The sequence below is a fragment of the Hemicordylus capensis genome, chromosome 15 (assembly GCF_027244095.1).
Source record: "Hemicordylus capensis ecotype Gifberg chromosome 15, rHemCap1.1.pri, whole genome shotgun sequence".
Lineage (NCBI taxonomy): Eukaryota > Metazoa > Chordata > Lepidosauria > Squamata > Cordylidae > Hemicordylus > Hemicordylus capensis.
Window position 1 is genome coordinate 14,807,720 of NC_069671.1, and position 26,116 is coordinate 14,833,835.

Consider the following 26,116-nt stretch of genomic DNA (forward strand, 5'->3'; position numbering starts at 1 on the left):
ACTATTTTTAATGCAAATACAGTGCTTACGAACATTCAAGCTGACCAGCATCCTCTTAAAAGATGCACCCTCCTCAAGGCAGCTCTGAGAGGAAGAGAGAGAGGGGGAGAGAGAGAGAGAACACAAAGTATGCATCAAACACCTTCTCTCCAAGGCTATGGAGAGAAGCACCGGACCCTTTCTTTCCAGCAGTCCACACAGGTGGGGAGGGAAAGAATTTGCTGCCTGCCCTCTTCAGTGATCCAAATTCCATTCTCTAGGTCTGCTTTTCAAAATCCTGGCCTGAAGCCTACTGGAAGTTTGCACCCTTGGCGTTAAGAGAAAGAAACCACATCACACACGTTCAGTTTTTGCTTTACTGTCATATGGGAAAGGACCAAAATATTTCGCCGTGGAGGTGAGAAGAGAAGCATCTTCTCACGCCGCTCAAATTGTCCTGCATCTTAGCACAGTTGCATCCATTTCCATACAGTTTCTGGAAAAATCCTCCCTACAAAAAGCATTAAAGAATAAGGAGACTTAAAAAAAAAAAGTGGCAAATAAATTACTGTCAATTAAACAAGTAGAGAGTTTGTTCTTGCCCTGGTCCTTTGATGAAGCATCGCTATCAAAAGTTGGCCATCGTCCCCAGTCGGGTAATACCTTGAGCAGGGCCAACTAAAATGGCACTAAGCTGGGAGCGAGGTTTGGGGTTCTGCAGAATCGCTCTTTAGGCAGGACGCTAAGTAAAACCACAGGGTATGTGGGAAGAGAAGAAGCTGGACATGGCAGTAGACGCTCCACAGTCTGTAGTCTGCAACAAGACGAAACGCAGGGTGTATTAGCCAGATTAAATCTGATTAGGCTGTGCTCGGAGCAACACACCCCTGAGGCTGCAAAAGAACTCCCATGGACATCCCCCCACTTTTATTTTCTATCCGACAAGCCAGCTGTTTCCAGCACTGAGTAGCGCACACAGGTTGATGGGAGGTGGAGAGCAGCAATAAAGAGAAAAATATGAGATCCTGCTTATATTAGCAAAGCAGAAGATCAACCTTGGGTGATGCACTGGGTCAAAAGCCAAGAGACACCCAATTGGGTAGCATTTCCTAGTGGTTGGAGGGCACTGAACCCTTCCTTCCCCCCTCCAGTTAAGTCCCATCTTCAAGCAGTAAAAGATCCTCTTCCTCCAGTTTCAGGATCCCTCTGCTGGGCGGTTATGCTCCGTATTCTCCAAAACACACAGGAAAAAAAAAAAAAGTGTGGCCAAGCTTTCTGGAGACGGCCAACTCCATCTCATGGGCTTTGTCCTTGTGTCAGCGCCGGGTGTCGGTCAGCTTCTGACTGCTGCGTTTCTGGACCCGACCGCACATGCATACATAGATGCGCATGCGCAAGGTGGTGTGGCACCTTGGTGGACTGCATCACAAGCAGCAGAAAAACGCACGAGGGTGACAGGGCAGAGCGGGCCCAGACCCAGCTGTCAGGCTGGAGATATCGGGCCCCACATGTTCTCTCGTTCATAACACTGTCGAGGTGGACGTGGCGGCTGCCGGGAGAGTGCTGGCATAGAACCTCTTCTGGGAGCGCAGCAGCGGCGTTTGGGTGTCCACGTCTCGGCAAGCTTTGCGTTTCAGGCAGCGGAACATGTACTGGGTCCGGCCGTAAACAGCGCAGTGCAGAAGACCCTGGGAAGATGCCATCAGGGCCTAGGAGAGGAGGAAACACAGCTGGAGTCAGCAACTGCAGCAGTTAGGGCTAGGACTCCGCAGCGGAGGAGGAGGGCAGAGACGTGGGAGAGGCGTGGAAAGAGTCGCCCAGGGCAGAGGACCTGGGTGCGAAAGATGCATTTCTACACCCACTCAAGACTGTAGTGCTGCTTGGATAGAAAGGATAATCAGCTGTCGAGGAATGGCAAGGGGAATGTTCAGAGAAAGGCACACATGCGCCCAAGAGGATGTCAACCCATGCAAAAAAAAAAAGCGACTACTATATTGCCCCCACCCCAGAGCCACATAATGGTGTAGCGGGGAAGTGACTTGACTAGCAAGCCAGAGGTTGCCGGTTCGAATCCTCGCTGGTATGTATCCCAGACTATGGGAAACGCCTATATCGGGCAGCAGCGATACAGGAAGATGCCGAAAGGAATAACTGCATACTGTGCGAGAGAAGGCAGTAGCCAACCCCTCCTGTATTACAACCACAGGGCTCTGTGGGCACCACGAGTTGACATCGACTCGAGGGCACGCTTCACCTTTACTTTATATTACCCCCCCAGCCAGCCAGCCAAAGGAGAGATGCTTACCTCTAAAGCCCAAAGGGCCATGTACAGTGTATTTATTTTCAAAGGGGTCAGTTTGACTATTCCAAGGAGAAAAGCTGTAAAAAAACAAAAAAAGCAGGGGAGCAAAAGAGAGAAACGATAAACTGGTATTGTGGCAACCCGATCTTCTTCCTCTATCTATCCCGGCAAGCTTCATATTTTTAACTAACTTCTGGTGTTCACAAAACATTCATGTATGTACGATTCGCTTCTTCCCTGCTTGGTTTGCGTGCAGAAGCTCCCAAGTTCAATCCCTGGCATTTTCCTTAGAAGGATCCAATAGCAGGTGGTGGGAAAGGCCCCTGGTTGTCTCATCCACCCCTGGAGGGCTGCAGCTGCTGCTGACAGCAGACAAAACTGAGCTAGACAGACCAAGAGGCTGAGATTTAAGATATTAAAAATTGCAGAGAGCAAACACTACACGTGTCTTTTGAAACATAAAGACTTCATTAGAGATAGGAAATCTGCATCAGATTAATCAGGCAGAGGGGGCACCTTTCTGGCAAATTATAATTTTTTTTAAGTCGACAGATCAGTTCTTTCTAATGTCAAATGGCAGACAATCCTGGCTTTGCTTACCTGGGCCCCAGCAACAGAAGAATGCCACGGGGTACAGAATCACTCCTTGCTCCACCAGCTTCATCATTGCCCACTGCTGATCACCTACATAGCCAGTGGCGCTCACAAACCTCTTGTACAATGCTCTGGCTTGAATAAGCAAGACCTACAAGATGGGAGGGGGGGGGGTTGTTGTTGTTAGGAAAATAATAATAATTAAAACTTCAACCCTCTGGAAACAAGTTGTCAAAAACCTTATTCGCCCAGTGTAGTTGTATTGGTTACATGTATTCATTATGCAAATATCTCAAAACTATGGGCTACATATATTTGTGATATTTGGTGCAGCAGAGAGGGTGTGCCATCTGACCAAGTGAGGTTGGAGCTGGCATCCCTGCTGAGTTATGAAGCCCTCTGGGTGAACCTGCTAACTGGGCAAAGAGGCACCTTTTAAACGTGATGATTCTCTTATATTTAATAGGGGGAGAGCAACTGGCCCTCTCCGTCCCCAGCATAGGAGCTCCAGTGACTGTTGCTGGTGTCTATCTTGTGTTTCTTTTTAGACTGTGAGCCCTTTGGGGACAGGGAGCCATCTTATTTGTTTGTTATTTCTCTGTGTAAACTGCCCTGAGCCATTTTTGGGAGGGCGGTATAGAAATCAAATAGATTAGATAGATAGATAGATAGATAGATCGATAGTCTGGGGCCAGTAGCTTCCTCGCGGCCGACCAACTCTAGTTCGCCTTTCGATACTTGGAGACCAAGGGATTTTGGCTGTAGTGCAGAGGAAGGCGGAGGGGAGAAATCCCCACCCAGGTGCAAAGGTCCGTGAGTGGACAGGTTCAAGATTAACTTGAAAATGAGCCGTGGATTTTAAGGGCACTTCCGTTCACTTTGTGTCTTAAAAGGATCGCCTGCCATTTGAGCCTTCTGGGTCGATCAGTGTGTCTGTCTCACACTCACAGCGCCCCCCCCACACACACTCACACTCAGAGTCACTAAAGCAAAGACTACTCGTGTGATTTGGCGCACACCTGGCCTATAAACTCACCCCATGGTTGACAGCGGCTACTCGGTGGCAGACGGAGGCATTGGGCCAGCAACAGCAGCACTCCGGAGGAAAGATTCCTGCCTTGAGAAGGGGGCTAGACTAGAAGAACGCCACGCTCCCTTGCAACGGCCCACACTTTATGCACTTTGCATGGCGTCTGAGACAAGGGAGGGCAGGGCGATGGCTGGCCTCCCCCATTCCACTGGACAATCCTAAACGACTCCCCTGAATATATCAATCAATCTTGATGACACTCAAAGTCCAGCATAAAGTCCAGTCGAAACAGATACAAGCATAAATCCAACTTTATCTGGACCTGTAAACACTTGTCACATCCGCGCTGCCTGTTATGGGGGCGAGTGAGTCTCTGAGTAAGGGCGGCAAAAGGCTTAATCCGCCCCTGCTTGCAGGCAGAAGGTCCCAAGGTCCCTCCCTGACATCATAGGAACATAGGAAGCTGCCCTATACTGAGTCAGACCATTGGTCTCTCTAGCTCAGTATTGTCTTCACAGACTGGCAGCAGCTTCTCCAAGGTTGCAGGCAGGAATCTCTCTTAGCCCTATCTTGGAGAAGCTAGGGAGGGAAAGTGGAAACTTCGTTTCTTCCCAGAGCGGCTCCATCCCCTGAGGGGAATATCTTGCAATGCTCACACATCAAGTCTCCCATTCATATGCAACCAGGGCAGACCCTGCTTAGCTATGGGGACAAGTCATGCTTGCTCCCACAAGACCAGCTCTCCTCTCCTCTCCATCATCTCCAAGATAGGGCTGAGGGAGATTCCTGCCTGCAACCTCGGAGAAGCCGCTGCCAGTCTGTGAAGACAACCCTGAGCTAGATCAACCAAGCGTCTGACTCAGTATATGGCAGCTTCCTATGACCAATGACCCCCCAAGTTCTCGGCTTTACTCCCAGAGCCGGACAAGCATGGCTTGCCCACATTTTGGAAGGCTTGAGCCCCCCGACTCTTACCAGGATAGCCACAAAGCTGGACAGGAAGACGACGAGGAAGACTCCAATGCCATAGAAATAGAGCCTGGAGCAAGCAGGGTCCTGACGACTGATGACACTGTCAATTTCTGTGTGCATCAGGAGGCACCTACAGTCAGAAGGGGAAATGAAGTGGGAGGGAGGGAGGGAGCCCCCTCGGTCTCCAGGAAAGCCCCATATGGAATATCGGTGGGAGCGCCCCAATGTCTGGGGAGTCTTCTTCACACAGGCAGGGCTGGCCCTATAACCGGGCAGAAGAGTTTGGAAGCACCATTCCATACGGCGCAAATGGTCACTTTGGTACTATGCCACACCCCGATGCTGGGTCCAGGCCCCACCCAACGCCTCCCAAGCCCCAGTCCACGGAAACGCGGCCAGATCACCTTACCCATGTTCCAGGGTGAAGTTCCGGTAACATCCATAGCAGTTGCCCAGACTAAACACTGGCATCATTAAGCAGACAGGGATCACACTGCAAGAAGACATTGACGGGTTAAGACAGCCGTCCTAACGTGAAAAGCACAACGCTCGGAAGCCGCTTTGCGGAGATTTGACCTTGAGGGTTGGGGTGCAAAAATATTAAGTAAACAAAAGAAAGCTGCCTTCTACAAACCATTGGTTTGTTAAACCATTTTTAATCAGATTTGTTTTATATTTTTAGCTTAATATTTTAATTGTGTCTTTTTTACAATCTTGTTTTTCAATTTTGCTGTAAACCGCCTTGGGATTGTTTTAATGAAAGGCAGTATCTAAATTTAACAATCAATCAATCAATCAATCAATCAATTGGTCTACCTGGGAAGAGCCCAGCAGGATCAGGACAAAGGTCCACTGATCCCAGTACCACTGGGTTCCTAACCCAGTGGTACTGGGTTAGGAATTGGAGGCCAACAACTGCAGGAGGGCTGACGCTGAGCAGCCCTGATCTAGCCCAGAGTAGTTTTTCTTTCCCAAGCATTTCAGTGGGCAAGAGGTCGGACCATTCTTTTCATCACAGCAATCATAAAACCGGTTCACAAGAGGAGGCTGAAGAAAGACGGCACAAGAAACTGCTGATACGTTCTAATATCTGCCAGCCAAGAAAGAGTCCATCTTCATTACTAGTTCCCTTTGAGATTATTAAACTTACCTAGACAGGACAATTGCTATTCGGCCAATGTGATTCGTGTAGCTTAAAGTCTATAAAAGGAAAAGGGACAGATTCAAAGGTTTTGGCTAAGCTATTTGCTCCCAAGTTATTCCTTAGACTCAGGATGGGTAACCACCAGGTTTGTTTCTTGGGCATTATTTCTCCCCCCCCCCCCGTTATGGGGGAAAAGGAAGGAAACCTGCCTATTTGCAAAATAAACTTTGTTAGCCCCACCAGAGAAAAAGTTGTTCTCTAGGTGGCTCACAACACAACAGTAAAAAAAAATAAAACACACACACGACAAACAAATCACAATATACAAAACACAATTTCTAAAATGTTTTTAAAAATCAGTTTTAAAAGGCCAGACAAGTATTAACTTGGCATCTAAGAGAACAAAACGAGGACAGCAGTGATTAAAATATATACAAATAAAGACACCATCTCCACAAACAGAGGTGGAGATTTAGGATTCCTATAAAGCCCTAAACGGCTTGGGCCCTGGGAATTTCAGAGGACGTCTTCTTCGCTATGAAGCACACACCGCCCATTGAGATCATCAGGAGAAGTCCGTCTGCAGTTACCACCGGATCATTTGATGGCTACTCGGGGACGGGCCTTCTCTGCTGCTGCCCTGAAGCATTGGAATGCGCTTCCTGCTGAAAAAATGGGAAGCTTCCCCATTTCCAACAATTTTTTAAAAAATCTTTTAAAACACACATCTGTTCACCCAGGCTTTTAATGAAATACTGTTTTAATAGTTTCAACGTTGTTTTAAAATATTGCTTTAAGGTTTGAACTTTTTGTTCTTTTAACCAAGGTTTTAACTTTTCTGTTGTAAACCACCCAGAGAGACAGAAGTTTCGGGGGGTATAAAAATATGTCAGATAAATAAATAAATACAGTCGTCAACCGGATCAAACTGATGACTCCTAGTCAACAACAGGATCTTCTTTCTTGGGGAGCCTTTCTTTTTTCTTTTTGACCAGAGAATACAGAGAGTCGTCCCCAGATGAAAGAGGAGTTGTGCAACCCTTTGGTAATAGATTGAGTGCCAACTGGGACTCTCTTGCCCTTTCAGGGTTGGCAAAGCAGCCCACATGGGCCTGAACGCCTTTTCCACCAGGAAGAACCGTCCAAAGAGGCCCCTGGCAGCAGCCTCCGATCATAGCCAGGTGTGGAGGCATTGCTGCTCCCAGGATATGCGGAGTGTTTGCTTAGCTGGTAGGTGTTCTCAGAAACACCTCCTTGTCCCTCCTTGTCCCTAATGCTTACGCCTCAAGAGTGTTGCTGAAAGGCAGGTGACGACAAGAAGGAAAAGGCCTCTCATCCGTTTTCTCCCAGACCTACCTCGATCGCGTGACTAATACAGCAAATAGCAACCAGCCCTTGGTCGGCCATCCCAGCGGACGTCCTCTGAACGCTTCGTGAATGGAAGGGTACAAGTTGCCAACAATCTGGCATGTGAGTGCATGAGGAACAGATTGCAAGCACATGCCCAACGCCACAGATGAAAAATAGGTGCACTGGTCTTGCGGTAGCAAGTACGAATGAATGGTCTCCTTTGCCAAGCAGGATCTGCCCAGGTTTGTATTTGAATGGGAGACAACATGGAACATATGGAGCTGCCATATACCGAGTCAGACCCTTGGTCCATCTAGCTCAGTATTGTCTGCACAGACTGGCAGCAGCTTCTCCAAGGTTGCAGGCAAGAGTCTCTCAGCCCTATGTGAGCACTGTAATATATTCCCCTTAGGGGATAGGGCCAAGCTCAGGGGAAGAGCATCTGCTTTGCATACAGATGGCCCCAGGTTCCTTCCCTGGCAGCATCTCCAGAAAAAGCTGGGAGAGACTCCTGCCTGCAGCCTTGGAGAAGCCTCTGCCAGTCTGTGAATACAGCATCGAGCCAGATGGACCAAGAGTCTGACTCAGTATATGTTCGTGTGACACATTTGTGAACTTGTAGCATTTGCGGTCTTGTCCCACCACCTGACTTTGCTCCTATTTCTGATGCATTCCTGAAGGATTTCATCCACCCACTGAGGGCTGTAGTCATTTCCTCTACAATCGCCTGTCTTCGACTGATAGGGAAATGAACTGAAATTGAAACTAAAAATGGAAGTTCCACACCCTTTCCCATGGGCAAAAGCTTCCCATACTGTTTACTGACAAGTGAGCTCTGTTCAACAATGATCCCCAGCAGCAAAGATTAAAAGTTATCTCCTTACAAGTCTGCTTGTTTTATTCCTTCCTTTTTAACAGAGCTCAGGAATGAGCTATTAATTACCCCTCAATTAGTCTGCTTCTGTAACACATAATGTAAAGATTCAATTTCTATATTTACTTAGTTTTTTAAAGTAGCGTAATAATACTATCAGAAGAAAACAAGAAAAAAATGAAAAGGAAGCTAGTAATTAACTCTCCCACCCGGGAACAGAAGCTGACTAATTGCGGGGCAATTACTCACACATCCCTCAAATGCACTGACCAGGAAGCCATGAAGCTGGCAGAGCTTGCGAACAAAAAGTGTTTAATTAAAGGAACAGGAGGTTTTTGAAGCCTCAGTAGTGCTTTCCTGTCTACACTGGACAGGCTGGCACTGCAATTGCATTAGACTGCATTAAAATAAAAATTGTCACACATTAAGACAGGGAAACACACACACAAGTGAAGGAATGAGGTACAACCCTCTTCTCCATTGCAAACATGTAGAGAATGTTGACTGATCTCTGTGTGGGGTCAAAGTTCATTCTTGTTTTTCTGTAGTTTCACATTTGGTTTAGCAGTTTGACAGTTGATTTTGGGGGGGAGAATTTTTAAAACGGAGGGAATTTTTGTTTGTTCTGATTGGTTGGGCTGAGAAACTTTTGGGGCAAAAATGATGAATGAATCTACCTCCTACTTAGAGGTGTCACTTTTAGAAACACAGGAAAGAGGGCTGGAAACCTGAAGTGGTGCCAGAAAATCAGAAGTTCCCCTAGCAAATTAGGCTGGGCCACACGCAGTCTGCTGTTTTACAATGGCAACTGGCAAGGTCAGCTGGAAATATTAATCTCTTATTATAGGCCAATTATGTTTTTCCAGTAGATCATTAACTAAAAGAGCAAACACCTTTTTTCTTGCTTTCAGTTTATGTTCACCATACCTTCCTATGGCTAGCAACGGCAGCCTTAACTTTTGTTCTCTGAACAGGAGCTATTGACTAAAGAAAAGCTATGTAGGGCATTTCCCCTTCAACGTAAAAGGTGGTCTGCAGTGAACGGGAACATGCAGCCAATGGGACGGTGCTTTCCCCAGTGCATGATGGGAAGGGAGAGCTGCTTTGGTGCAAATAGTTAGTAAGGAACATAGGAAGCTGCCTTCTACTGAGTCAGTCCCTTGGTCCATCTAGCTCGGTATTGTCTGGCAGTGGCTTCTGCAAGGTTGCAGGCAGGAGTCTCTGTCAGCCCTATCTTGCAGAAGCCAGGGAGGGAACTTGGAGCCTTCTGCATGCAAACGTAAGAACAGACCTGCTGGATCAGGCCCAAGGCCCATCTAGTCCAGCATCCCGTTTCTCACAGTGGCCCACTAGATGCCTACCAGGCACAGGAGTTGAGAGCATGCCCTCTCTCCTGCTGTGACTCCCCCACAACTGGGACTCAGAGGCATCCTGCCTTTGAGGCTGGAGGTGGCCTATAGTCCTCCGACAAGTAGCCTTTGATAGACCTCTCCTTCATGAAGTCATCCAAACCCCTCTTGAAGCCATCCAGGTTGTTGGCTGTCACCACATCTCGTGGCAGAGAATTCCACAAGTTGAGTATTTGTTGTGTGAAAAAGTAATTCCGTTTGTTGGTCCTAAATTTCTTGGCAATCAATTTCATGGGATGGCCCCCAGTTCTAGTATTATGTGAGAGGGAGAATTTTTTTAAATATCTATCCACTTTCTCCACACCATGCATGATTTTATAGACTTCTATCATATCACCCTGCAATCTTTTTTTCTAAACTAAAAAGTCCAAGGTGTTGTAGCCTTGCCTCATAAGGAAGGTGTGCCAGGTCCCTGATCATTTTGGTTGCCCTCTTCTGCACCTTTTCCAGTTCTACAATGTCCTTTTTTAGATGTGGTGACCAGAATTGTACACAGTACTCCAAGAGTGGCCACACCATAGTTTTGTGATTGATTGATTAAGTGCCATCAAGTCGGTGTCAACTCTTAGCGATGATGTAGATAGATTCTCTCCAGGATGATCTGTCTTCAACTTGGCCCTTAAGGTCTCTCAGTGGTGCATTCATTGCTGTCGTCATCGAGTCCGTCCATCTTGCTGCTGGTTGTCCTCTTCTTCTCTTTCCTTCAACTTTCCCCAGCATGATGGACTTCTCAAGGGAGCTGGGTCTTTGCATAATGTGCCCGAAGTAGGATAGTTTGAGCCTGCTCATTTGTGCCTCGAGTGAAAATTCTGGATTGATTTGTTCTGTGACCCATTTGTTTGTTTTCCTGGCTGTCCATGGTCTCCTCAAAAGTCTTCTCCAGCACCAAAGTTCAAAAGTGTCAATATTTTTTCTATTCTGCTTCTTCAAAGTCCAGCTTTCTCATCCATAGAGTGTCAGGGGAAAAACCATTGTCCAAATGATTCTAATCTTTGTAGGTATAGACACGTCACGGCATCTAAATATCCTTTCCAAGGCCTTCATTGCAACCCTACCAAGTGCTAGTCTGCAGCGTATTTCTTGACTGCTGGATCTTTGACTGTTGATGGTCGATCCCAAGAGGCAGAAGCTATCCACCACTTCAATGTCTTCATTATCAATTCCGAGGCTGGATGCTGTACCCGTTGTCATCAGTTTAGTCTTCTTTACATGTAGTTGTAGTCCCATTTTTTCACTGTGCTCCTTGACTTTCATTACTAGAGCTTGCAGATCATCCGCATTCTCAGCTATCAGAGTGTGTCATCAGCGTAGTGCAGGGTATTGATGTTTCTTCCTCCAACTTTAAAACCACGCTCATCTTCTTCCAATCCCGCTTCTCTCAGTATATGTTCAGCATATAAGTTGAATGAGTAAGAAGAAAGTATACAGCCTTGTCTTACTCCTTTGCCGATCTGGAACCAGTCATGTTCTGTCTGAACTGTGGCTTCCTGTCCTGTGGACAGGTTTCTTATGAGGACAATGAGATCTCCTGGGATGCCCATTTTCCTCACCCTATTCCACAACTTGACATGATAGTTTTGTGTAAGGGCATTATAATATTAGCCGTTTTATTTTCAATCCCCTTCCTAATGATCTCTAGCATGGAATTGGCCTTTTTCACAGCTGCCACACACCGAGTCAACACTTTCAATGAGCTGTCCACCACGACCCCAAGATATCTCTCTTGGTCAGTCAACAACACTTCAGACCCCATCAACATACATGTGAAGTTGAGGGTTTTCGTTCCAATGTACATCACTTTACACTTGCGAACACTGAGCTGCATTTGTTTCTAGATCATTTATGAATAAATTTAAAAGCACGGGTCTGAGTACAGATCCCTGGGGGACCCCACTTCTCACTTGTCTCCATTGTGAAAACTCTCCATGTATCCCTACCCTCTCTTTCCTGTCCTTCAACCAGTTACCAATCCACACATGAAACTGTCCCCTTATCCCATGACTGCTAGGTTTACTCAAGAGCCTCTGGTGGGGAACTTTGTCAAAAGCTTTTCGGGAGTCCAAGTATCAACCGGATCACCTTTATTCACACACCTATTGACACTCTCAAAGAACTCCAAAAGGTTCGTGAGGCAAGATTTACCTTTGCAGACTCTTATCATGAACGCCACTCTATCATGAACCAGCAAGCAGGTCAGCGGGCGGAGGCACGGGCCCCACTCCAACGCTTGCCCCAGCCCCGCCTCCAACTTTGCTTGTGGCCCAAGGGAAGCAGTTTGCAGACACCCCCCCAAAAAAGCCGTGCAGTCAGTCCTGTGAGGGCTACTGCCTGGCCCAACATCACACAGGGAAACTTTTGATGGCTGAGTAGGGATTAGAACCCAGGTCTCTGCACTCCTCATCTGTCATTCTAACCACTATACTGAGCTGCCCGCTCCTACAAGTGCAACACATTTCCACCTGAGATGTTTTGGAGGGTCTGCCTCCTGACACCATTTTGACAATGTCTTAACTATGTATTTTGGCTTAATTTGCAGGACATTTGCACATTTTGTGTTTGTTTTCCTTTAATAATTTTTTTTAAGTTAATGCACCCAGCCCAGTACAAAATACAGAAGCGGTTGCCAAAGCACGATTTACCTGAGGTGACTGGCTGTAGATGTGCTGGTAGTATTTCACCTTCAGGTCCGTGTAAAGATGCCAGGTGTAATTGATGGTATACAGGAAAGAAGCAAGATAGAAGATCTGGGAGGCCCAAAAAGAAACGAAAACAGATTGTTTTATTAAAGTGAGGCTGAATTATTGCAACATGCTCTGTGTGGATCAAGTTGAGGAACCGACTGGTGGTTCAGAACAGACAAAAGAAAAGCTCTTCCAGACAACTCATTCCCCCAAAGTCTGTGAGCCAGACCCACAAATGCTGGCCATGGGTACCATCTCAGGGGACAAATGCTCATAGTGAGTTTTAGCAACATCTCCCCCTAGAGATGGAAAAGGGGCGATGGCATTGCTGCACTTACCATGGTGGATTTGATTTAAATCAAATCGATTTAAATCATGATTTAAATCACTAGTCAGTAAGACTAGATTTAAATCATGTTTTTTTTACATAAAGACTCATTCTTGCTGGTATAATCTTAATAGTTACAACCAGATGAAGGTTTCATTTTTGGTCCTCTTTTAGATAGAAAAAATGCCCAAAAGAATCTTACAGAAACCTCTGGAAGAGGTTCATATTCACATTGTGAATGGATTAATTCATTTATCAAAAAATTTAAACATTGCATGCCTCATGCTACATAATTAAAAACTAATCCTTATTTAACCTTTGGACTATAATGTATCTTAAATAGAAAACTATCTTTAGATAGATTTTTTCCTCAAAAAGCATTTTATTTTTAAAATCCGATTTTAATCAAAGAAATCCGATTTAAATCAAAGAAATCAGATTTAAATCAAAGAAATCCATTTTTAATTTTTTTAAAAAATCATTGATTTGTATCCACCCTGCTTATCACCCCTTCTTTATCTCTACCTCCCAAACAACTTGGGCAAAATTGCAGCCATTTTTGCACAGAGGAAAGAGTTGGGATCTGGGTTAGGGGTAACAATGAATAAATTGCTCTCTCTGTGGAGTCATCTTTGGGAGACGTTCCTGCCAGTTCTTACTCCCATTCCTCTGACAACATTGATAAAACGTTATAGTTGTTTTTAGATGTTTAAAAACTTGTGAAATCTATTTAAACACCATTGCAAATTCGGCCACTGCTGGCTGGATGGCCAGGACAATAAAAGCATTATAACCCACTGAAAGCTTAAGGAATTGCAATGCGATCACCTATTTTCCATCTCTAGGGGAACTTTGTCAAAAACCACAGTGGCTGTGATTTGCGATTTAAAATTTGTGCCTTTGTCAAAAATCACAATGAGCATTCATGCCCCCAGATGGTACTAATTACCCCAGCTGACTCATGTACTTCCATTGGAACCTGTGGGATTCACTGTCACAAGATGTGGTGGCCACTCACTCTGTTAATGAAAATTCAGGGGCAAAGAGAAAGTTCTGTCATAGGAACATAGGAACACAGGCAGCTGCCATATACGGAGTCAGACCATTGGTCCATCTAGCTCAGTGTTGTCTTCACAGACTGGCAGCGGCTTCTCCAAGGTTGCAGACACGAATCACTCCCAGCCCTATCTTGGAGATGCTGCCGAGGAGGGAACTTGGAACCTTCTGCTCTTCCCAGAGCAGCATCCCCTAAGGGGAATCTCTTCCAGTGCTCACACATCAAGTCTCCCATTCATATGCAACCAGGGTGGACCCTGCTTAGCTAAGGGAACAAGCCATGCTTGCTACCACAAGACCAGCTCTCCTCAACAGCTCTTTGCCATAAGCATCCAATGGAACCTCCATGTATAGCAGCAGACAGTACAGTTCGGAACAACAGATGTTGAGAAACCAACCGGGGTTAGCTGTCACCTCCTTCTCTGCTTGGGTAAGCTTCCCAGAGGCCCCTGCCTGGCCACTTCTGGAAATGGGGTGACGGACTAGACGGTCTGCTGGTCTGATCCAACAGGGCTCTCCTCCTCCTCCCCTGCCCTATTTCCGCCCTTAATTATAACTGCTTTGCATCCCCCCGCCCGCCCCCCGGCATTGTGCTGGCCAAACAGAGTGGAATTCTGCGAAGGGCTTTCTCGGTCATTTGGATTTAATTGAGGGTACAACAGGTGAATTGTATAAACAGACACGTGAGGCGCTCGCTGCCTGGCAGTGAGGCCTGGGAATCCACATTGGGTTGGGGTCAGAATGAGTGCCTTCTCTTTTCACAACATAAATTGAGGGGGTAGAGAGAATATAAACAGGCAGAGAGGCCAAGACAACAGGAGCGGTAACGAATCTGGAGACAAAGAACATCCCTACCTTCAACTGGTAGCAATGTTGTCAACTTCCATTTATCCAAGTTTGGCCATTTTAAGAAGAGGCGGCTGGATCGGACAAAAGGTTCGTCTCGTCCCGTATCGTGCTTTCCGCAGCGGTCACCCAGATGCCTCCAGGAAGCTCACAAGCAGGGCTTGAAGCTCCGGCCTGTTATTTGTCCCACATCCAGGAGAGTACTGCTGGTATTCAGGGAAATACCTGAATATTCCGAATCCCTGGCGGCTTTCTCTTTCATGACTAATAGACTTCTCCTGTTGTGCCTCTATGTCTGCTTTGTGCGTGTATAGCGAAGCTGAAACTATTCACATTTTGTTTGCAAATATTTTCAGCCAGTGGCATGATTTTTTATTGACATCCCTGATTTCCTTTAAAAACAAAAACAACCCTAAGCATAACAGCATATTCTGTTTGGGGATTGTCAAGTCCCTAGCATGTTGCAAATTATATATACAACATTCCCAGCGGGTGGCTGCCATATGAAGAGTTGTCAAGAGGAAATCAGGGTTGGGAACTCTAGCCTGGTTGCTAGAGACGAGATGCTCTGACTCATCCTTGACACACTGGAGAAGCTGTGGGATTCTTTCTGCTTGTCTCCAAATCACAACTCTTAGCACACGTCTGAAGGCACAGAGTGCAAGCTAAGCATGTTTGGTGCAGACCATCCCCCTCTTCATCCAAATTTCTTCCCTCCTAACAGCTTTTATACAGCCACCTAAAGGTGCAGCGGGGAAATGACTTGACTAGCAAGCCAGAGGTTGCCGGTTCAAATCCCCGCTGGTGTGTTTCCCAGACTATGGGAAACTCCTATATCGGGCAGCAGCGATATAGGAAGATGCTGAAAGGCATCATCTCATACTGTGCGGGAGGAGGCAATGGTCAACCCCTCCTGTATTCTACCAAAGACAACCACGTGGCTCTGTGGGCGCCAGGAGTCGACATTGACTCGACGGCACCCTTTAACAACTTTTATGCAATAAAGGCATTCTGACAGCCTCCGGAAGCAGAAACCGTTTCAGAATCATTCAAACTCAACCTTAACATGTTTGCACCAAATTAAGGGCGAGCGGAAGGGGAACGTTATGTTGTCCAAGCCAGACTCTGCTCAAATGGAAAAGATGAAGTCAAAGGAAAAGGAATATTTCATAGCATGACTGATGATACGCAGACAGCAATGGATTGGGGAAATAGCTGACCATTGTCTTAAAAAACAGCAAGAATAAAACATCTGTCTTACATGGGCTTTCAGTGGCCCATGCTGAAGATCTTCAGATGTTCCCTGCCCATAAACTGAGCGTGACTTGCCCTTTGTTTTGTGACAGGTCTATTTTGTGTGCATATAACTACGTTGAAACGATTCACATTTTATTATTATTTCTTGTTTACACAGACAGGTGTTATTGACTGGTTTGTTTTGTCCAGACATCGAGTCCTTCCCAAGGGCCTGGGATGCCAGAATTTTATTGTCAATTGTTATAGATATCGTCGCAGAATATAGGCTGTTCCCAGTAAAGCTGCTTTTTGTAATTGGCTGATGGTGATTTCTGTGGCTCCTATGGTGTTGAGGTGCTCTTCAAGGTGTTTTGGAATTGCACCCAGGGAGCCAATTACCACAGGGATTATTTTGGTCTTCTTCTGCCACAGCCTTTCAATTTCAATGTGTAGATCTTTGTATTTTTGTTGTTGTTGTTGTTGTTTATTCGATTTCTATACTGCCCTTCCAAAAATGGCTCAGGGCAGTTCACACAGAGAAATAACAAAATAAATAAGATGGCTCTGTGTCCCCAAAAGACTCACAATCTAAAAAAGAAATATAAGATAGACACCAGCAACAGGCAACAGTCACTGGAGGTCCTGTGCTGGGGGTAGAGAGGGCCAGTTACTCTCCCCCTGCTAAATAAAGAGAATCACCACGTTGAAAGGTGCCTCTCTGCTAAGTTAGCAGGGAACATTTTGCAATTTTCTTGCAAAAAGGAAGTTTGAAAACCTTGACTGACATTCAGGCAATTGTTGTTGTGTGTGTGTGTTGTGGGGGGGGGGGGACACATTCTGTTTTGCCTGTTGCACATGCAACAGGAGAGTGGCGTTATCCCTTTCCATCTTCAGCCTCCTGGGTCTGCTGAAAATGTGTGCCGCAGGGTCTCACAACCCCCGTTTTCGAGAAGCACAGACAGCTGAAGAGGGAAGGGGAGAGTGGCCGGAAGGGAAAAAAGACCCCTCCAGCAGGCAGCTGCAGAAGGAAGGGGAGAGTCCCCCTCCAAAAAAATCACCTCTCCAGCAGAAATCCCCCCATCCAAAGATCACCGCTTCAGCTGGCAGCTGCAAAGTGAAGGGGAGAATGGCAAAAATCAGCTCCCCAACAGCAAAAATCACCCTTTAGTTAAAAATATTTGTAGCCCAGAAGCACTGGAAAGACTAAAGCAGAAAGCATGACGTTGTGCATGCAGAAGAACATTCTGTGTGTGCAACAAAAAGAAGCATTTTTTTGCCACTCTGGGGCGACAGCAGGAGAGAGGGCCTGCCCTCACCTCCTGCTTGTGGGCTTCCCAGAGGCATCTGGTGGGCCATTGTGGGAAACAGGATGCTGGACTAGATAGGCCTTGGGCCTGATCCAGCAGGGCTGATCTTATGTTCTTTCCTCTGCAGCCACCTATGTTTATTTATTTATTTACATTTTATATCCCGCTCTTCCTCCAAGGAGCCCAGAGCAGTGCACTACCTACTTAAGTCTTCTCACAACAACCCTGTGAAGTAGGTTAGGCTGAGAGAGAAGACTGGCCCAGAGTCACCCAGCAAGTATCACAGCTGAATGGGGATTTGAACTCGGGTCTTCCTGGTCCTAGTCCAGAACACTAACCACTACACCACGCTGGCTCCCACATGTCTGCATAAAAAATAGGTGCCCGAGGGCCCCACAGCCTTCAGGGACATTTTCAAGAAGTACAGACAGCTTCAGAGGGAAAGGGAGGGCAGCAAAAAAAATCACCCCTCCCCTGCTGCATGCACAGAACGTTTTTCTGCATGCACCATGTTAGTTTGGGCGTCAGCTCTCTGCTTTAGTCCATCCAGTGCTTCCGGGCTACAGATTAACGAAAGACGATTCTTCTGCATGCAGTACCAACGGCCCCGAAGAGTTTGCAGTTGACCTTTACAAACCAGCTCGTCACCTCTGCTGCCCTCTCTGGGTCATCCGTCACCCTTGCCGAATGGCACATCTTGTGACAGAACGTGGCACCCTCGACAGGACGCATTCCAACCTCTCCCAACAGGCGTCCAGAGCAAACAGCCAAGATTCTCAAGGCCCAGGAATGTGCAAGCAAGGAGAGTCAGAGCTGGCCTGAGGGTTGCGATGCCTACCTCTGCATTGGGCAAACTAGGAGGGCCCACCATTTCTAGGGGACCACCCAATGCGAAGGGTCTTGCAAAGGCCAAATGAGGTCGTCTGTGGTCCGATCCCGCAAAGCTATTTCTTCTGTTCTTAAGCAAACGGACACACCCAGGATCACTTCACAAAGCCCACTTATGCCTCGCACATTAAGGAGATCCCGAGGACGGACTTTTGCTTTGAAACTTTAAAAACAGGTCAATCAACTGCGGGGATTCCGGTAAAAGACAAACAAGCTAGACGATACGAGGCTGAAGTCGGCCCTGTCCTCTTCTAAGATCAAGCAGAAGGCAGAGCAAGGCATTTTCGGTGGTGGTGGTCCTGGTCTTGCAGAACTCCTTGAAGGTTGCTTCATTTTGCCAACATTGCTCACACGTCTTTGGCAAGCGAACGGCAGGCAGAAATTCAGCAGGTGAATCTTTTCTCTCGGGCACTACGATGGCCAATCACAGCCTGCTCTATAACCTCTGGGCAGTGTTTGCAGGTGAGAGAATATCGTTTCAAGACCTGGTCACTGCCATCTCCTGCCCTTTAAAAGAGATTAACCATGTATTCAACAAAGGACAGAGAATAGTCGTCTCTTTTTCCTGTATTTACTCTCTCCTTGGATGTCTTTGAGTATCCTCGTGTGACCTTTAGAAATAATGTTCCACTTGCCTCCTTGCAAGTGGCGATGGGGAGAAGGAGGCAGGAAGATGTTAGACTTGCATACTGAGATGGACAGCAAATGTAAGAGGAACATAAGCACTGCACCCAAGCAGTGAAGTGGAACAGCAGAGTTCCTTGAATAATATGTTTTAAAAAAACCAAAGCATGTCCAAGATTAAGAGGAAAATATACCCAGCACCCTCCAGGAACAAAGGGAACATAGGGAAGTTGCCTTATACAGAGTCAGACCATTTGTTCATCTCGCTCGGTATTGTCAGGGATTCTCAACGTTGGGTCCCCAGATGTTTTTGGACTTCAACTCCCATAATCCCCAGCCCCAGTGGCCTTTGGTTGGGGATTATGGGAGCTGACGTCCAATAACATCTGGAGACCTAACGTTGAGAATCCCTGGTCTACACTGACTGGCAGCAACTCTCTAAGATTTAAGGCAGGAGTCTCTCCTATCCCTTCCTCTTTTCCACTGAGCTGTGGCTAAGGGAAATATCTTACAGCGCTCACAGGTAGTCTCCCATCCAAATGCAAACCAAGGTGGACCCTGCTTAGCAAAGGAGACCATTCATGCTCACTCACCAGAAGACCAACTCTCCGTTCCACATTAACTCAGCAGCAATGAGCTCAAGATAATGTAGAAGGTGGCAAAGGGGACCGCAAAAGGTCATCTTGAGGGTGTGCCGTAATACACGGGCCACCACGGAGAGCGGCCCATCACAGTTGGGGATGATGAGAGTTTTAGCCCAACAACATCTGGGGACACCAGAAGTAAGTGGAGAGGAGAGCTGGTCTTGTGCATGACTTGTCCCCTTAGCTAAGCAGGGTCCACTCTGGTTGCATATGAATGGGAGACTAGAAGTGTGAGCACTGGATAATATTCCCCTTAGGGAATGGAGCCACTCTGGGAAGAGCAGAAGGGTCCAAGTTCCATCCCTGGCAGCATCTCCAAGATAGGGCTGAGAGAGATTCCTGCCTGCCACCTTGGAGAAGCCGCTGCCAGTCTGTGAAGACAATCCTGAGCAAGATAGACCAATGGTCTGACTCAGTATATGGCAGCTTCCTATGTTCCTGCCCCAACGGAAAACAAATTTCACCTCTCCTGCAGCTTGCACGTTGTAACAGGCAACGTCCTGGTTTGCTGGCTGGGTGGTCTCTTTGCGGTAGAGAAGCGCTCCGGTGAGCCAGGACATCCCTAAAAATAGGTCAGAGAGGCTCAGGTAGAAGAGAGGCCGCACCTGAGGAAGAATCAGAGCGGCCGGTTGGTCACCAGACGAATACGAATATCTAGATGTTGCTTTTTCAACAAAAGTTCCCCAAGCGGTTTACACAGCTATAAATAAACAAATAAAGATGGCTCCCTGTCCCCAAAGGGCTCCCACTCCCAAAAGAAACAGTAAGATAGACACCAGCAACAGTCACTGGAGGGATGCTGTGCTGGGGACGGATAGGGCCAGGTGCTCCCCCCCACATAAAGAGAATCACCACTTTAAAAAGGTGCCTCTTTGCTCAGTTACCAGGGGACCATGGGCAGAAACTAGGCTGCCATGCACGCAGCATTCTCCAAGATTATCCCTATCCCTAGACAACCAGCCTCAACTAAAATAACCAGTGTCTGGAAGTTAGGGTGGAGGGCGGGGTTGCGTGTCAGAGGATATGGTCTTTGCAGGGGGGGGGTGTCCCTCACCCAAAGTGAGATGAACCTTAAAAAAGAAAAGAAAAGAAAAAAGAGAGCTTAAAACACTCCTATTTTAATTACAAGGATGACCGCCTGTGCTCTAGCCCACTTTGCTGAAGAGCTTCATACTCTGCCCTCTCCATCCTGGATTTGTTTATTCTTTAATATCCGGTGCTGTTTTAAAGCCAAGCAAGCATCTGTCCTTTAGGACAAAGAAGTAATAGAAAGCAGAATTTGCCCCACCATTCCCCCCCCCCCCCGCCCACAAGGAACCTCACTGGGATACAGCATGGCCAGCTTTGCACAACAGCAGGGGGTTCCCAACCACAATGACCACAGTGGCTTTGGATGATGGGAGTTGTAGTCCAACAACATCTGGGGAAACCAAGCTTGGGAACCCTTGCACTACAGGACACCTTAATGGCCATGCATGTGGGTCTACGTGGGTGTGCATGACAGACAAGATGCAGGGACACGCACATATTCCAGTCCCCCTCAAGATCCAAATTCAAGAGTCCCTGGTTGTAACTCTGAAGAATGACAATAGCAATAGCAATTACATAACAGCAATAGCAATTACAATAGCAATTACAGTGCTAGCAGCTCACACCAATACACTGGCAATAGCATCCTCCAAACCGGGACAAGATCAGGATCTTTAAGATAAAATAATGCAATGCTTGAATTATAGTCCCCTTACTTTTTTGATGCCTTGATTAGCTAAAGGTAAAGCGTGCCATCGGTGTCGACTCCTGGCGGCCACAGAGCCCCGTGGTTGTCTTTGGTAGAATACAGGAGGGGTTGACCATTGCCTCCTCCCGCGCAGTATGAGATGATGCCTTTCAGCATCTTCCTCTATCGCTGCTGCCCAATTTGGGTGTTTCCCATAGTCTGGGCAACACACCAGCGGGGATTCGAACCAGCAACCTCTAGCTTGCTAATCAAGTCATTTCCCCGCTGCGCCATTAGGTGGCTCCTTCATTAGCTACTTCCTTTCAAAAGATCCTGTCTCCCCCGCCCCCAAACCCAAGTCCTGGAAATAGGGCCTGTTGTCCCTCTCGATAAGGACACTTGATGGCTCCCATGATGTTTCTTAATGCTTAATGTAGGCTGCTAATGCGACATTAACCAACCAGCCAAGTAGCTTTTGCCTTGCAGGTACGCTTTACCTTTAGCTAATCAAGGCATCAAAAAAGTAAGGGGACTATAATTCAAGCACTGCATTATTTTATCTTAAAGATCACCTCTAGTCATGTGCACAGAACTGGTGACTGCCGGTTCGAAGGTGGTGGTGGGGATAACTTTGAGGACTGGGGATGGTGCTCTTCCCTCCTCTCACACCACGTTTCCCCCACTGGCGCTGCTCTCAAAAACGGTCCCACTGGGGTGGCAGTGTACCTCCTTGCTACCAGGGTACATCGTGGACCGGAAGTGGACGCTGCGCATGTGCACGCTCTTAAAGTTATCGGGGGGGATAATTCCGAACCGGTTTGGAAGACCAGTGGTTCGGCCGGTTCGAAGGTGGGGGGACCTTCGAACCGGCCGAACCACTGGTCTTCCAAACCGGTTCGGAGGCCCATAAAGGGCCTCCAAACCGGTTCCGTGCACATCTCTACTCACCTCTTGCAAAGCTTATAAGCTGCCGGCAACAGAACTACTGCAGAAAACTAGGTTCACTAAAAGTACCCAGAGGCTCCAGCTTAACGCAACAATTTTTCTGCCGCGAGCCTCTAGAGTACAATATTTATTTTAGCTAACAAGAATAAACATGCTTGAAAATTGTTAGCATTTTCCCTGCCTCTCCTATTTACATGTGTTGCATAAAGGGCAACATGGCCTACATTTTCAAAAGCAGCACAAGGAATTCCATTACCTCCGGGGATCTGGCTGTATTCTGGAAGACAGCATAGCCGATCATCGAGCTGGACCCTATTACGCTGTGGAAACAGAGGGGAGGGGTTGAACTGAGGGTTGCCACCTGTTTCTCTGGTAAGGCTCATGTGTCTTAAAGAGCTGTGACACAAGCAGAAAGTCTATCGGTGAAGCATTTCCCATAATAGCACCTGAATGTTGGGGAAAGCACCACAGCTTAACTTCTTTTGGGACACAGCTTTGAACATCACAGGAGTGGGGACAGAAAGACATTGGCAGCTGTATTTCAGCTCTTGGTTTTGCATCATCAACCTGGAACTCTCTCCTGGTCCCCAGGGTTCTCTCTGAGACCTTGGGATGATTGACAAGCATGAAGGTTGCCATCTTTTTTGTCCGGCTCTGCGCCTGTGCCTTTAATAGCCGCTTGATCCACAGACATGAGCAGGTGATAATGATCACGCGTCTCCATGTTGTGAAGAAGCCATACCTGCTGATTTCTACAGATCAGGCTGTGGGGCAGACCAAGGCCGTTTTCTAGTCCACTGGCAACCTTCACACACACACACTTGGTCACTTTAAAAAGCATGGTTGAATAAAAAGAGCCTTAAACACATGAAGATTACCTGTAGTTAGGTCTTTCACTGTTTTACATGGCCATAGTGCTATCACAACATGAACTTTCTGCCCCCAGATATTACTTCTAAAATTCTGTTCTATTGTCCCTTTTAGAAGGACTCCCGTACAAAGTATATCGCCCCTCTTCTGTTGAGATATCCAGATAGGCTGGAGGGGTTTTACACACATTTATTGTTTTCTTTCTTTTTTTGCAAATTCAATTTTTATTGATTTTAACAATAGTAATATTGTCATTCATACACAAATACACACACACATTTATTGCTTTCAGATACAAACCACTCAATAACTTGTATGGTAGCTACATTTTGCGTAGCAGCCGCAAAAATATGCCAACAAATGACTTTGTCATGATCCAGTTGAGGGTAATATTTTTATTTTGTGACTGTTCTTAACGTATGTATTGGATCTTTGATCGAAATAAAGTTTGAGTTGACTTCTAACATTTCAGGGTGAGGCGCTCTTATAAAGAGATGTACAGGCTTTGCAAAGACCTATGCCCAGGGAAAGGGGCACAGAGCAATCCTAGTTGGCATATCTGCCAAACATGTCCCTATTTTCCCATCCAGGTGAATGGGGAAATAGGGACCCGTTAGCAGGCATGAGTTTGAGCACACACATCTGAACAGACACCTATGGGGTTATTTAGACATAAGAACATAGGAAGCTGCCGTCTACTGAGTCTGAGCCTTGGTCCATCTAGCTCAGCATTGCCTACACTGACTGGCAGCATCTCTCCGAGACATTGATCCAAAGTGACATTCCAAAGAGGATTTCTCCACAGGCACAGAAATTATCTAACTGGGATAGAACCTGAGACCATCTGCAGACGAAGAAGGGCACTTTGCCACTCAGTGGCAGACTCCACCCCCCCCCCCACCGGGCCATACTGGAGCCCCAGATCTCTTCTGGGAAGCTCTTCCTTCCCACAGGGATGTTTCCAGAAAGAAGAAGCTTGACAGTACCTTAAAGCAGCCATGACAGCTTGAATCCAGTGGAGGGTAGTAAAAAACTGCAGAGGAGACAGCAAAAGGAAACGAAGTCTTGCAGTGTTACATCTGCCTCTGTAGAGCATGTGGCACTTAGGCTGGGACTAAATGTAGACGGGCACCTATGAAGTTGCCATCTGCTGAGTCAGATCACTGGTCTGTCGATCCCAACACTGACTACTCTGACGGGCAGCAGCTGTCTGGAGTCTTTCCCAGCGCTGCTGCCTGTCAGTGGGAGTTGAATCCGGGACCTTCTGCAAGCGAAGGATATACTCGACTACTGGCCCACTCCCCACAACAGGGCCCAAACTAGCCACTTTTTGCTGTTGTCCAACGGTGCCAACCACCCAACTGGGCTGGGCTCCTGGGATGATAGCCCTCTCCTGCTGTCCCCCCCCCAGCGACAGATAATTCAAGGATAGACTGCCTCTGAACATGGAGGTTGCATAGAGCCAGCAGTCAGGAAAAAGAGCTTTCTGGATTGGTCAAATTCCCTTTAAAGACAGCAGCTACAGCATCCGGAGGGAGCCGATTCTATGCTTCAATTATGTACCACGACTTTCTCTGCAGACTGGAGAAGTTAGGAGAGCTGGAAGAGAGAAGCTGGTCTCTGGTTGGAGATGGGAGGAGATGTTATGATCAGTGGGGGGGGGCAGGTGCAGAAAGGGAGGAATGAAGAAAAAAAGAGAGGGAGGGAGGGAGAGAGGGAGGGAGAAGGAAAGGAAGGGAGGGAGGGATAGCGAGAGAGAGAGAGAGAGAGAGAGGAAGAGAGAAAGAAAGTCAGACAAGAAAAAAGAAAGGGGGCAGAGAGAGAGGGAGGGAGGGAGGAAGAGATAGAGAAAGAAAGAAGGAAAGAAAGAGAGAGGAAAGAAGGAAGGAAGGAAGGGGGGAAAGAGAGAAAGAAACGGAGAGAGGAAGGAAGAAAGTCAGACAAGAAAAAAAGAGAGGGAGGAAGGGAGGGAGGGAGGAAGAGATAGAGAAAGCAAAAGAAAGAAAGAGAGAGGAAAGAAGGAAAGAAGGAAGGAAGGAAGGAAGGGGGAGAGAGAGAAATTGAGAGAGGAAGGAAGAGAGAAAGAAAGAAAAAGAAAGTCAGACAAGAAAAAAGAGAGGGGGCAGAAAGAGAGGAAGGAAGGAAGGAAGGAAGAAGAAGGAAGGAAGGGGGGAAAGAGAGAAAGAAACGGAGAGAGGAAGGAAGAGAGAAAGACAGAAAGTCAGACAAGAGAAAGGCAGGCAGGCAGAAAAATGGAGCAGGAAGAAAAAGGAAAAGGACAGACAGACAAGACAGACAGGGGGAGAAGGAGGAGGAGGCGCTGGCTGTGGAGGGATGACCTGCCGCCGGTGGGCATTCCTGCTGCTGCTGCTGCTGCTGCCGCCAGCTGTGTGGCCCCCACCCTCCTCGTCCCCCTCCCTGCTCCTGCTCACCTGGGTCCAGGGCACCTCCGAGGCGCCGTCCAGGAGCACGAGGGGCCCCTCGGAGGAGGAGGAGACGGCGGCAGGCGCGACGAGGGCCATGCTGGCTGGCTGGCTGGCAGGCGGAGCGGGCAGCGCGACCAGGCGCGGGCCAGGGCAGGGCAGGGCAGGGCAGGGCAGCCTGGCTGCTGTGCTGCTGCTGCTGCTCCGCGCCCGCCCGCCCCCCGCCGGCCGCGCTGGTCCCGCCTCTGCTGCCAGCCGCGGATGGCAGGAGGCGCAGCAGGCGCTGGCCGTGCCGACCAGCCAGCCCCTGGCCTGGGAGGAGGAAGGGGGCGGAGGAGGAAGGTGTGTCAGTGGGGCGCAGGGCGGGGGGGGGGCAACAGGCAGGCCAAGGCAGGCAGCAGACGGGGTGGGGGGACTCCTGCAGGGAAGAAGGCCTGTGGGACAGGAGGGAGGGATCTCCGTTGCCGGCGGAGATCTTCTAGGCAGAGGGGGAAACGACCCGTCAGCGCTTGGCATAGCGCAGGAGGACAAACAGGCCCCTGCCCCGTGGGGCTTGCAGTTTAAAAGCGGGTACTACGGCGGGGGGGACGCTCAGCGAGGGGCGGTGGAGGCAGCAGGGTGGTGGAAGGACCACCCCCACGTCGCCCCCCTGGGACAAAAGGCAGGAGGCACGGATGGCAGCGGGGACAGGGCAGCAGAAGGGAAACCGCCAGCCAGCCAGCGGGGAAGGAGGGAATCAGGCGCACCTGGAGGCGGCGGGCCGTGCGCACGTCCCCCCTGCTTTCCGCAAGAGGCCATCGAAGCAGAAGGGCCCAAAAAGGAGGCGAGCAAAGGGGTGTGTGTGGGGGGCGGGGGGGCAGTTGTCTTTCCAGCCCGCCCGCCCGCCCCACCCCAAGA

The 26,116-nt window shown here is 48.0% G+C and overlaps 1 protein-coding gene across 1 annotated transcript; it reads right to left on the reverse strand.

Annotated features, from left to right (window-relative positions):
* Positions 1–338: 338 nt before the first annotated feature.
* TMEM116 (transmembrane protein 116) lies at positions 339–25,949 on the reverse strand. Its single transcript, XM_053279046.1, has 11 exons — positions 25,229–25,949; positions 23,783–23,829; positions 22,183–22,246; positions 19,729–19,869; positions 12,294–12,398; positions 6,028–6,077; positions 5,287–5,370; positions 4,881–5,007; positions 2,882–3,026; positions 2,285–2,358; positions 339–1,688 (listed from the first exon to the last, which is right to left on the reverse strand). The coding sequence occupies exons 1-11, from the start codon at positions 25,733–25,735 to the stop codon at positions 1,500–1,502; spliced, it is 1,533 nt and encodes a 510-aa protein (XP_053135021.1). The 5' UTR covers positions 25,736–25,949; the 3' UTR covers positions 339–1,499.
* Positions 25,950–26,116: the final 167 nt, after the last annotated feature.

What these genes read in the sequence shown, in the direction of transcription:
- TMEM116 (XM_053279046.1), bottom strand. Translation starts at nt 25,735, where the DNA reads ATGCCAAGCGCTGACGGGTCGTTTCCCCCTCTGCCTAGAAGATCTCCG. An exon ending in CCAGCTTTGTGGCTATCCTG is followed by an intron (nt 3,027 to 4,880) that starts GTAAGAGTCGGG and finishes CCCATCTTGTAG; the next exon opens with GTCTTGCTTATTCAAGCCAG. An exon ending in CTTCTGTTGCTGGGGCCCAG is followed by an intron (nt 2,359 to 2,881) that starts GTAAGCAAAGCC and finishes GTTTTTTTACAG; the next exon opens with CTTTTCTCCTTGGAATAGTC.